This window comes from Pediculus humanus, genomic scaffold (assembly GCF_000006295.1).
Source record: "Pediculus humanus corporis 1103172107603 genomic scaffold, whole genome shotgun sequence".
NCBI lineage: Eukaryota > Metazoa > Arthropoda > Insecta > Psocodea > Pediculidae > Pediculus > Pediculus humanus.
In genome coordinates this window covers 70,409-82,296 of record NW_002987217.1, presented here as the reverse complement: position 1 = coordinate 82,296, position 11,888 = coordinate 70,409, and the positions used below count along the sequence as shown (strand labels likewise).

At 20.3% G+C, this 11,888-nt stretch overlaps 2 protein-coding genes across 2 annotated transcripts; one reads left to right on the top strand and one right to left on the bottom strand.

Moving 5' to 3' along the window:
* Positions 1-2,907: 2,907 nt before the first annotated feature.
* Phum_PHUM235300 (uncharacterized protein) lies at positions 2,908-3,813 on the top strand (the record flags this gene model as incomplete). Its single annotated transcript, XM_002426024.1, has 2 exons — positions 2,908-3,392; positions 3,483-3,813. The coding sequence occupies 2 exons, from the start codon at positions 2,908-2,910 to the stop codon at positions 3,811-3,813; spliced, it is 816 nt and encodes a 271-aa protein (XP_002426069.1).
* A 630-nt stretch (positions 3,814-4,443) lies between these two features.
* On the bottom strand, positions 4,444-5,049 carry Phum_PHUM235290 (uncharacterized protein; the record flags this gene model as incomplete). The annotated part of the gene is made up of 3 exons (XM_002426023.1): positions 4,444-4,566; positions 4,665-4,801; positions 4,926-5,049. 3 exons carry the CDS (start codon positions 5,047-5,049, stop codon positions 4,444-4,446), a joined length of 384 nt encoding a protein of 127 aa, XP_002426068.1.
* Between the last annotated feature and the right edge of the window lie 6,839 nt (positions 5,050-11,888).

The following is an 11,888-nucleotide window of genomic DNA, read 5'->3' as shown; positions in this document are numbered from 1 at the left end:
AAATTATGTTCCTGATAAGAAGCCAATGTGAAGAGATACAACAGTCTACCCTACAGAAGACATAGCACCTACTACTACTCAAGGAGTTTCAACCTGGACGGAACCATTCAGAACCCGACATAGGAAGCTGTCAAATCCAAACAAGAGGAGAAAACAAATTCTTTTTCAAATAATTGTTTTCCGTCTTAAGGGGGGAGGTGTTATGATCCCGTACTCAATATTCACATTTTCAAATTTTTATAAACAAAAGACTGGCGACGAACTCGAATTGTTCTTCTTTAGAAGCGAAGCTTCTAAAGACTCCTTCTTTTATTTTATTTGCAAGTGTTTGCTAGTTCCCATTGTTGCTCGTTCGAAACAGTTGACTGACGAAAGACCAAAGTAATATAGGCAAGCTACACCGCTTGGCGTCGGTTCATTTGATTTTTAGTCTAGCTGTAATAAGTTCTTGTTTATTAATATTAGTTTTGTGATAGTTTTAAGTGCTTGTTCATTACTTACAAAAATAAAGAACGAACCGAATATAACAATATATATATGTGTAAATGTATAAAATTTTTATATATATATATATATATATATATATAATTAATTTTACAATATATTAAAAAAATCTTTTTTAATGTTAATAATAATCATGGTAAATGTAAAACATGAATGTGATGATATATAATTCTGTGTAAATTTAACTAATAATTAAAATTTAATAATCATCGAATATCAATTTATTGATTTTAAATTTAAATTCGAATTCATATGCAAGCTATTAAAATATAAATTTTTTTTTTTTTTATTAAAGTTGTTGTTCCTTTGTTTCATATAAAGCTTTAAAGCAGGGTATTAAAAAGTTTTTAAAAGCTTTATTTACTAAATACACATTATTATTCAATTTAAATAAATAATCATGTAATTTTTTTTTTAGGTTATCAATCGTATATTATCATCATTTAAAATATTTTATTTATTTATTTATTCAAATATTTTATTTACAAATTTTTGTATCATTCCTAAAATTGTTTTTTTTTTTTTTTTAATTGTTTACCTATCAACTCATAATAGATTCGTTCAGAAAGAAATCGATGCTGGTCATCAAATTGTGATAAAATTTAATAATTTTTCTTTTCTTTAATCATTATTATTATTTTAAAAACTGCTCATAATAGTTTTAAGTAAAATTTTTTCAATTTGATTTTATTAAAAAAAAAATTTTTGTTATCGAAAAATGCATTGAATAAAATGTTTTTATTTAATTTTTTTTTTTTTTTAGATGAAAGAAAAAAGTAAAAGTTACTTTTTTAAATATTGTTCATTAACTATGTCACAAACTATCAGTTTGTAATTATTTTTTTATTTTTTCTTTTTCAATCAAAGTTGTATTTATTAAAAATAAATTTTATTTTAAGTATTAGTTATTTAATAAATAATTTATGAAATGTTATTTTTTTATTTTTTTTTCTCTCCATAAGTTCACAACTGTACAAAAGATTTTTTATTGTAAATAATGCTTAATTATAAATTTTTTTAAAGAAATGTTTTTACTTTTTTTACATTTACTATCATGAGTAATTTTTTAAAATAATTTCTTTAAAATTATTATTATTATTCCTAAATTGTTTTACTTACTTTCTTTTTTCGTCGTTAGACTTTCTTTTCCAACAATAAATTTCACATTTACGAACTATAATATATGTTTACTACTTAACTATTAATTATTATTAAAGTATCACCATTAAATATTCTAATACCCGGTCCAAAAAGAAAAAAAAAATGTAAAATGTTTAATAATTAATCATTTTACATCTGAGTTTAACTTTAGTAAACGATTACTAACTTAAAAAAAAAAAATATGGACGTGTAAGTAAAATTTGGCGGGAAACTTAACAAAAAAAAAATTAGAGTTGGTAACATTGACAGTTTTTAAATCAAGTGTTAAAAATGATAATTTTTATAAAAATATAATGTAATTAAAATACGGTAAGTGATTTAATATGTAATTATCGATTTTTAATTTAAAAAATATTCGTGTTTAGTTTTTTTTTTTATAATCGTCATCATTTTTTTTTTTACGGAAATCAATTAGTGAAAAAATAATTATTTTTTTTTTCTTTTAAATTTACAATTGCAAAGTTATGATAGATTTTACTTTCACAAATTTAACAACAATTTATTTGCAACTTTAAGCAGGTAATAAAAATTAATTAGCATCCATTTTAATAAAAAAATAAATTATAGAATTTTTCTATTCACGCGTAATTAATGATTATGCGAAATATTCAATTTATTTTACCCTTTGAAACTTCAAACAAGTTTTTCCTTTTTATCTATTAACATGTAATTTAACCGTTTTTACGTTAAATTTAATGTGAGATTTTTTATAAAAGAAAAATTATTTTTGTTTGCTATCATTAAAATTTTTTAAATTATACTTATTATTATTTGTACATTCAATGTTTTTTTTTTTTTTTTATATTACTTATAAGGAATAATAAACTTTCTATGACCTTTTTGCTTTGTCATGTACTTTCTCCTTCCATTTTTTTTATTTTAAACTATTTTTTAAGTTTTTTAGTTAGTATGTTTTGTGCAAATAATTTATAAAAATGTTTTTACAATTATCTGTGAGATTGTCGTGAAGGTAGTGTACATTTTTTGCAAATTTTTTTTTTTTCAAATTAAAAATTATAAATTACTTCTTTAATATAATTTTTTAAAATGTATAGAAACTTAATTAGTATCAACCAAAAAAAACAACGAAAAACAGTAAAATCGAAACAAAGGGTAAATTAAAAAAAAAATTTTTTCGTAATTTTATTTCACATTTTTTAATGTTTAAATAATTGTAATTTTATTGTAGTTTGCATGTTCATTTTGTAAAAAAAGTTAATTTTAAATTTTTTTTAGGTAAAAATGGAGTCAGAGTTTGTGACGATTAATAGAGTTCCTTTGAGAATTGATTCTTGGGGTGGTTACATGCCATCAAAAATAGAAGCTAAATTGCAAGAAAAACCAAATGAATTAATATTAGTAATACCAGGTAATCCTGGAGTAACAAAATTTTATGAAAAATTTTTAAATCATTTATATGAGTTAACTAAAAAACCAATATGGATTATGTCGCATGGAGGTCATGACAAAATAAATAGTAAATTACCATCATTGAAAGAAAACAAATTCTTATATAATCTTCAAGGACAAGTTGAACAAAAAGACAAATTTATTGAAAAATATTTAGAAGGAGTCAAGTTATATTGTGTAGGACATTCTGTAGGTTGTAAAATGTTGTTAGACCTTTTAAAAAAAGAAAGGAAAAGCAATGTGGAAATTGAAAAATGTATCATGCTTTTTCCAACAATCGAAAGAATGGCTGAAGCTCCAAATGCTGCTTATGTTATGTTTGTAATTAATTATATTTTATGGCTTACTCTATTCGGGAGTTGGATTTTTACAATACTTCCAAAATTTTTACAAATTGTTTTGTTAAGATGTTATTGCTTTTGTACTGGTATACCTCCGAATAATATACCAGCAATGATGAAACTTGTTGATCCGCATGTTTTAAGTAAAGTTTTTTTCTTGGCCGATGATGAAATGAAAATCATTAAAGAATTAGACGATGAAACGTTAAAAATTTATGGTGAAAAATTAACATTGTATTATGGTTCTTCCGATGGATGGACTCCTTTGACCTATTACAGAAACTTGAGAGAAAAACATAAAAATGTTTTCGCTGAAGTTTGCTCGCATGAACACACTTTTGTACTTAAAGAATCAAAAGAAATTGCAAGCCTAGTTAATGATTGGTTGAACGCATAAAAATTTATGGATTGCATTTTTAATGTATAAATTAACACATTTGGTTTCCATTATTATATTAGAACATAAATTATTTATTATTTAATGCTTTAATGATTTTAATAAATGTAAAAATATTTATTTTTCGGGTTCGGGTAGCTTTTATATTGTTTATGGCATTTAATATTTTTAATAAATTGTTTTTCAATTTTGTATTTTTTTTTTTTTTTTTTTAATATTTATTAAGTTATTAATGTGATAAAATAAAAATTTAACATCATAAAAAAAACTTAAGTTATAATACATTTAAGTGACAAAATTCAGTAAAAATAAAAATTGCATTTTTATAATTATTAAATAAATAAATTTTATTATTAATTTACTAATGATTAGATTCACAATTTTTAAAAGCTTTCATACAATTTACAGTAAATATTATCAAATCACTACATAATTATTTTTCATTTTAACCTCACACAGTATCAAAAATTATTATGGTTAAACAATATAAGCCATGAAAGACTTTTCGATTAAATATTATTCTTATTTTAATTCGGAATGCTTTTAAAATAATAATAATTTAAATATATCTTTAATTAAGTTGGTAACTTATAAAAAAAAGAATCTCAATTTAAAACTTTTGTGATTTACTTATCCCCATGCTTGAGTTTTACAATAATGAAGAACTAGTTTTCCATCAGAGCCAAAACAGTCATATAAATTTTTAATCGTTTGATCTGGAGATGGTGCAAAACATTGATTAACATATAAAAACTAAAATTAATTACATTTAAATATATATAAATAATTTAAACAGTTATTTTGTTACATTATTTATGCAAAAAAAAAAAAAAAAATTTAAAGGTACTTACAAGATTTTCTGATGGTTCAAGCCTTAAATATTTTTTTATGAATTCTACAACTGAACCAATTTTTTTTTCATTATCCACCGACCATTTCTTTTTTTTCATTATTGGTGCATTTCCTGTCGCTTTTAAAAGCACATCAACTGTAAAAAGAAAAATAAAATAAAATTTTTTACACTGTAAAATTCTGTTAAAAAAAATTAAATGATTTATTTTCAAATATGAAAACTAACACAAAAAAATCATGCAAAAAAATTAACACTTCACTTTTTTGTTTATCAGTTTTGGTTGCAGCCTGTTCATCTCCCGCTGCAGCATTTTTATCTTCTATAGCAAGATTTTCTACTTTTAACGTTTCTGGATCGGTATTATCCTTATTATCTTCTGACATTTTTTTTTTTTTACTAAGAAAATGTTTTTTCGTACATTAGAAACTATATTTTGCCAGAGCAGACGACATTATTTAGTATTCTGCCACGACATTTTGACAGGAACTAAAAGTTTTACAATTGTTGAAGATTGAAAAATGTATCTGTTTTCAATAATTAATAATAGGTAATAAAATTTTATATTTAATTACAACTAAATATTGCTTTTTTGAAAATCCACCGCTTTAGTTTTTCAATTACTTTGTATATTTATTTATTTTATTGCTTAAAAATGTAATAAATTTATTACATTTAATGTCTTCTTAAACACCGAACAATACATATTTAAAACTTAAAACTAAAAGAATATTTAAAAATTTTATTTTTATCATCCAATTAACATTGTATTTTCTTCAGAAAGGTAAAAATTAACTTAATTAAAAAAAATTTAATGAATTACAAACACTAAAATAATACAGTAACGTTATTTTTTAAAATTAGTACATCTTACATTATCTGATAAATCATCAAAAGTTTTTACTTTAATTTTTATAAATCATAAAATGTCTTATATACATATAGAGTAAAAAAATAGTTATAATGGAAACATATGCTGAGTAAGATAATGTTTAAAAAAAGCAGTATTTAATATATTTATATATATTAGTATTTAATATATATTAATGTATTGTATGACATTTTCATAATTTGTATTGATTCGATAGATAAAATTTTTTAAAAAATATAATAGAAATTCTATACAGTGATATTGTTATGAAGAATGAAAAATATTTATGAAATTATTAATATTATTTTAATTAAAAGTTAATAGAGTAAAAACATAATATTAATTTAAATTTAAAATATCAACTTCAAAAATTTATCGAATTAATAATTAAATTATACTTTGTACAATAATTAAATACTCGATTTAAAAGAAATAAAAAAAAACTTAAATTCATTTTTTTTTTTTTTTGGAAAAATAATTTAAAAATTAAATTCAAATACTAAAAAACGACTTTTTAATAATATTAATATTAAATTAAAGAGTATATTTGAATATTTAAAAATTTTTATTTAGTGTCAAGGTTGATTTTTTATGCATAGTAGGAGGAGGATCAGACCCTCCTTTAATACTTTTATACCTGTTTTGAGGGAGTGGTTTAAAGTGATAGACAACAACTAATACCACCACATTAGTAATTAGAAAACATTATATTACACTGCCAAAAAAAAAAAAAAAAAAAAATTTTATTCTTTTTTTAATCTTTGTAAATGTATTTTCTGATTTCTTTTATTGAAGGTTAAAATATGATATTTTCATTATATTAAAAATTTAATGTTATATAAATATATATCCAACATTATTTACAACTTTTTTTTTTTTTTTTTTTGTACACAAAAATGGATAAATTGCCTAAATTTATAAGATTTTATAAGTAGAAGGTAGTTTTAGTTGTAGTAAAAAAAATTTATTTATGTTTCATATTAAACACAAAGCTATTACTACAAAAAAAAAAAAAAATATTAGTCGATTTTTATATATATATATATACAATAAAAATATCCAATTTGTACATTACTTTAAAATAAAATAAGTCTCTGTGATAACATTTTGTTTTTATTATTTGTTGGGCAAAAAAAAAATAACGAAATTTTTAAATTTATTGAACCTAATAATCTAAAATGATATTTTTTTTTTTAAAAAAACTATAATAATAAAAATGTCAATATTACATAACATGTATAAAATATAAAGCTAACACGTTTTTCAAAAAAAAAAAAAAAAAAAGAAAAGAAAAGAAAAGAAAAGCCAAGTAAGAAACTGTTAACATATACAAAATGGCGAATTAAATTTAAAAAAAAAATTTATTATTTATGTGTCGAATTTGTAATTTTTTTTAAATGTAATTATTTAAATAATTATTATGTATGAAGAATTTGTTTTTATTAAAATAAGTTTTGTTTATATTATTGTAAAGTTCAAATAAGAAAATAATAAATAAGCACATTCATGATTTGCATATTGGGATAAAAATTTTTTATAATATTGATTTGTACCTAAAATATAGACTAAAGCAGAAAATTTATTTCGTGACGTGCGTGAGTCCAAATAAAAATGTGAATGTAAAAAACAAAAAAAAAATTTTTTTAAAACGATTTATACCAATTTGTTTATTAGCTGGCGTCCCTGACCAATCATACTAAAATTTTAGTAAAATACATGGCTAGAAAAACTAAAAAAAAATTTTGTATCGTTAATAAACGAACCATGCCTACATTTTTTTTTCTTTAATAAGCTCTACGATTGAGATAATTTAAATTTAAATTTAAATTTTTTTTTCAATTAAATTATTGTAATTAACAAAAAGTCTATGTAAAACTGTCTGTTAAAAATTACCGGCTTTGAATAATCAATAGTAATTTGATTACTAATAAAAAAAAAAATTTTGTTGTATATTGTATATTGTATATTTGTATATGTATATTATATTTATATATTTTTACATCAGTATAATTTTCAAACAGAAAAAAAAATTAATATTATAATATATATATTTTAAATCGAAATGAGTAAAAAAAAAAAAATTGAATACTATAAACCATAACAAAATTTTTAATGATGGCTATCAATTTAATTCATATAAAAGATTTTCAGCAAAGTAAGAATAATAAAATTTATATAGAATTGAATATATTAAAAAAAAATAATAATAATAATTTTAACGGTTAAAATTTATTATTATTTTAATATAGATATCGTGCGTTTTATTTAAAAAATAAAAATTCGTGATTTTTTTTTTTTGTATTTTTATAAAATGAAAAAAAAAATTAATAAAAATGAAATAATAATTAATTTATATTAAACAATTTTTAAAAAAAAAAAGTAATAATAATAATAATAATAATAAATCCAATTAACCGAACGAGAGAAAAAAAAAATATTTTCAATAAATTATATTTTTTACCGACGGAAAAAAAATGATGATGACAGTAAAATAAAATAAAATGAAAAAAAAAACGACAGGTATGAAATATCAGGTATTCCATTCCAGTAGACCAGTGAACTTCTGAATTACGTGCTCTTACCTTGGTTTTGTACCATAATAAAAATAATGTTATGCCATCACACAAAACTCACATACTAGATAGAATCGTTTAGTAAAAAAAAAAAAAAAAATTTTTTTTTTCCAACTAAATGACTGTGTAAAAATAATAATAATAATAAACAATAAAAATTTTTCTTTACAATGTAATGTAAAAAAAAAGAATTACGTATGAAGGTGCATTAGGATGTAAAAAAAAAAAAAAAAAAAATTATTTGCTACATAAAATTACTTTATTATTATTATTATTATTAAATTTCCCTCGCAATTTATATTTATTTATTTATTTTATTTTTTTCGTAATACATTGATTTAGGTTGTATTGTGAAATATTTACATTAAAAATTGTAATCAAATTTAGGTAATCTTTTAATAAATAAATAAATATAAACTTTCACTAATTTAACCTTTATTTAAAAATTTTGTTTATCTTTTTTTTTTTTTTTTATTCTATGTATTTATAATAATATAACACCCACGCATATTAAAGATTTTTAAATAACGAATCATAATTAATAATTATTTGTTACATATTTTTTTTTTTATTAACAAAATACTTAATAATTTTTTTTTTCAAATTTGTTAACACAAAATTTTTTAAGTTTCAATCAACAGCCATGTTTTTTACTTTAAAAAAAGAAAGAGAAATAACTAAAACCATTTACTAAATTTTCCTTAAAAAATCATAAAAGTAGCTTCAAATGTGTTTGAGTCCATCAAACCTAGTTCAGGTAATAATGTCTTGAAGAAATCCAGGTTCTTATTGCCCGGGCATTCACCTTATTCTGCATTGCCCCTTCTTTGCAATTGTTAGTTAGTTAATTTTCTATTATATATAAATATATATTTTTTTTAATATTAATATTAATATATTTTTTTTAAATAGTTTTGCTTTAAAAGGAATTAAATTAATGTTTTTTATTGATTCGATTCAATAATTATTTTTTTTTAATGTTAATTTATTTAAATTTTATTTTTTGAATTTATATTTCAATTACAAGAGATTTTTTTTAAAACAATTGATTTTTAAAAATTATTATTATTATTATTATTATTATTTTCAATATAATCATTCCCCGATTAAAAAAGGGTTTTAATACAATAAAATGGGGGGGGGGGAAATAATAATAATAAATAACCGCATAATTTATGAAAAAAAAAATCAAAAATTTAATAATATAATTATTGTTATATATATATATATATATATTATTATAATAAGTAAAAAAATATTCATTATTATTATTATTAGTTAAAATTCTTTAGACTTTAGAAGAAGAAGAAGAAGAAGAAGGAGAAGAAAAAAAAATTGACTTTTAAATGCAAAAGAAAAATGTTAATAGTACATTGAACTTGTTTATGGATATTTTTTTTTTTTTTTATGTTAAAACTTTCCTAAAAGGATTAGAGAACATTAAAAAAAGGGTACAACAGAGATGTCATTGTTAAATTAAAAATCCATTCAATAGAACAATGGTGCCTTTAGTCTAAATATGTTAAATGAATTTCAAACAAAGAGAAAAAAAAACCGAATTTTTTTGTCCTTGAGCTTCCCCATTTAACTGTGGGAGAGGCTTTAGTAGTGCAATTGTGGGAGTGTTACTATTTAGCAGGCTTCAAAGTTTACTAGTTTGTTAATAACCATGCACACACACACATAAATTTTTTATATTTAATTTAATAATAAATTATCAAATTAGAATTTTTTTTTTTTTAAATTAAATATATAACGATTAAATTTAATTAGATAAATAATTATATAAAAAATGTTATCACAAAATGTATAATTTTAGATTAGTTTGTTAAATTAAATTTATTTAAGTTTAAAAAAAAAAAAATTTTAAATAAAACAAGGAAATGTTATTTATTTGAATGTTATCATCATCATCATCATCATTTACAAAGCTGTTGCTTTAAATAATCGGGTCAATTTTATGCATTGAATTTCATATAAAATAATAAACAAAATTTTTTGTAAACATGAAATTTATGAATTTAAAAAAAAAATGGCGGGGGAGAGGGAAAGCGTTTTTTTTTTTTGAATGTAATAAATATTAAATAAGTTTTATTTTATTTTTTAATACTAGTCTTTTTAAAAGTCAAAACGAATTACTTTTGTAAATAATTTAATTCATAATAATAATAATACTTAAATTTATTATTTTGTTAATTTCATACATGTAGGTTAATAATTTTTTATATTTTGAAACAAATTGATCCTTTAACTGATCAGAAAATATTTTTATTTTGAATACATAAAACAAAACTTTACACCATTTTTTACTTTAATAAATGATACATTTGCTTTGATATAAAAAAAAAAAAAAAACTAAAGGAAAACGTTAAAGGCAATAAAATTTTACAAAAAATATATAATTTTATGTGTTATTTTATTAAACTTTTATTTTCCTTGTGTTTTTTTCTATCTCTTATGTTTAATTATCTATAATTTATAACTTGTAATTACATTAAGGTGTAAAGTATAAAATTATTATTTACATAATAATAAAAAATTGGAAAATTCAACTTCGATTTAAAAAAAAAAAAAAAACAACCAACACAACCTTTTTTTTTTCTAATATATATAATTAATTATTTTTTTATGTGTAATTATAAGTAATTAAATGAATGTCAAAATAAAAATAAAAACAAAAATATAATTTTCTAATGTGAATGGATAATGGTGTTGATTTTCTTTTTTCGAAATTGGAAAATTTCCACGCTATATTCACAACAAAACAACTATATTCACAACGCAACAACACAACAACTCACCGTACTTCAATTTAAAAAAAAAAAAAAATTCATTTAAAATTATTTTTATTTATTTTTTTCCGTTTAAAATTATTTTATAATAATTAATTAATGTAAACAAATTAATTTAAATAAGAAAAAAAAATATTAATTATTATTAGTGCGCGAGAAAAATAATAAAAAATTGTTTCGCGGTTACATTGATTTCCGTGAGCGTAGTTTATATATAACAAATTTTTCCCTCGGTAATCGTACTCGCTTCGGCGGTACATATACTAAAATTGGAACGATACAGAGAAGATTAGCATGGCCCCTGCGCAAGGATGACACGCAAAATCGTGAAGCGTTCCACATTTTTTTGTCAAATTTACAATAAAATTAATAATATCGATATTGTTTTGTTTTTTTTTTTTTTTTATAGTTTATTTTATAAAAAATAAAAATAAATTTATAGAAAATTTTATTGCGTTATTGTATAATTTTAGTTGTATTAATTTATCCTCAAGTGTTATACATTAATTAATTAAATTCTCTTCCTTTGTCAAAGGGTTTAGCATGAGTATCTAATTTATGTATGAGTAATACTTAAATGATAAATGAATAAAATATTTTTTTAAAAAAAAAAAAAAAGTTTGGCATCATATATATTTGTTTTATTTATAGAGTATTTATAAAAATTCAGGCGTCCAACTGTGACCACAAGGAAATATGCCAGCAGATGCTAGAGATGGCAAACCATCTGGTTAATGGAGTGGTTGAAATTTCAGTCAATCAAATGATAATTTCAGTAAGTATATTTTTTATTTATCTCCCCCCTCTCTCTCTTTTTCTCTCTCTCTCTCTCTCTTTCTAAATATATTTCCTGTACATAACAAATTTTCATAATCATAAAAATAATTAGAAAATTTTTTAATAATTCTCTTTTATTAACTTTTTTATTTTCCTACATTTAAAAATTTGTTTTCTTTTGATAAAATTCAAACACAAAAAAAAAAATTAAA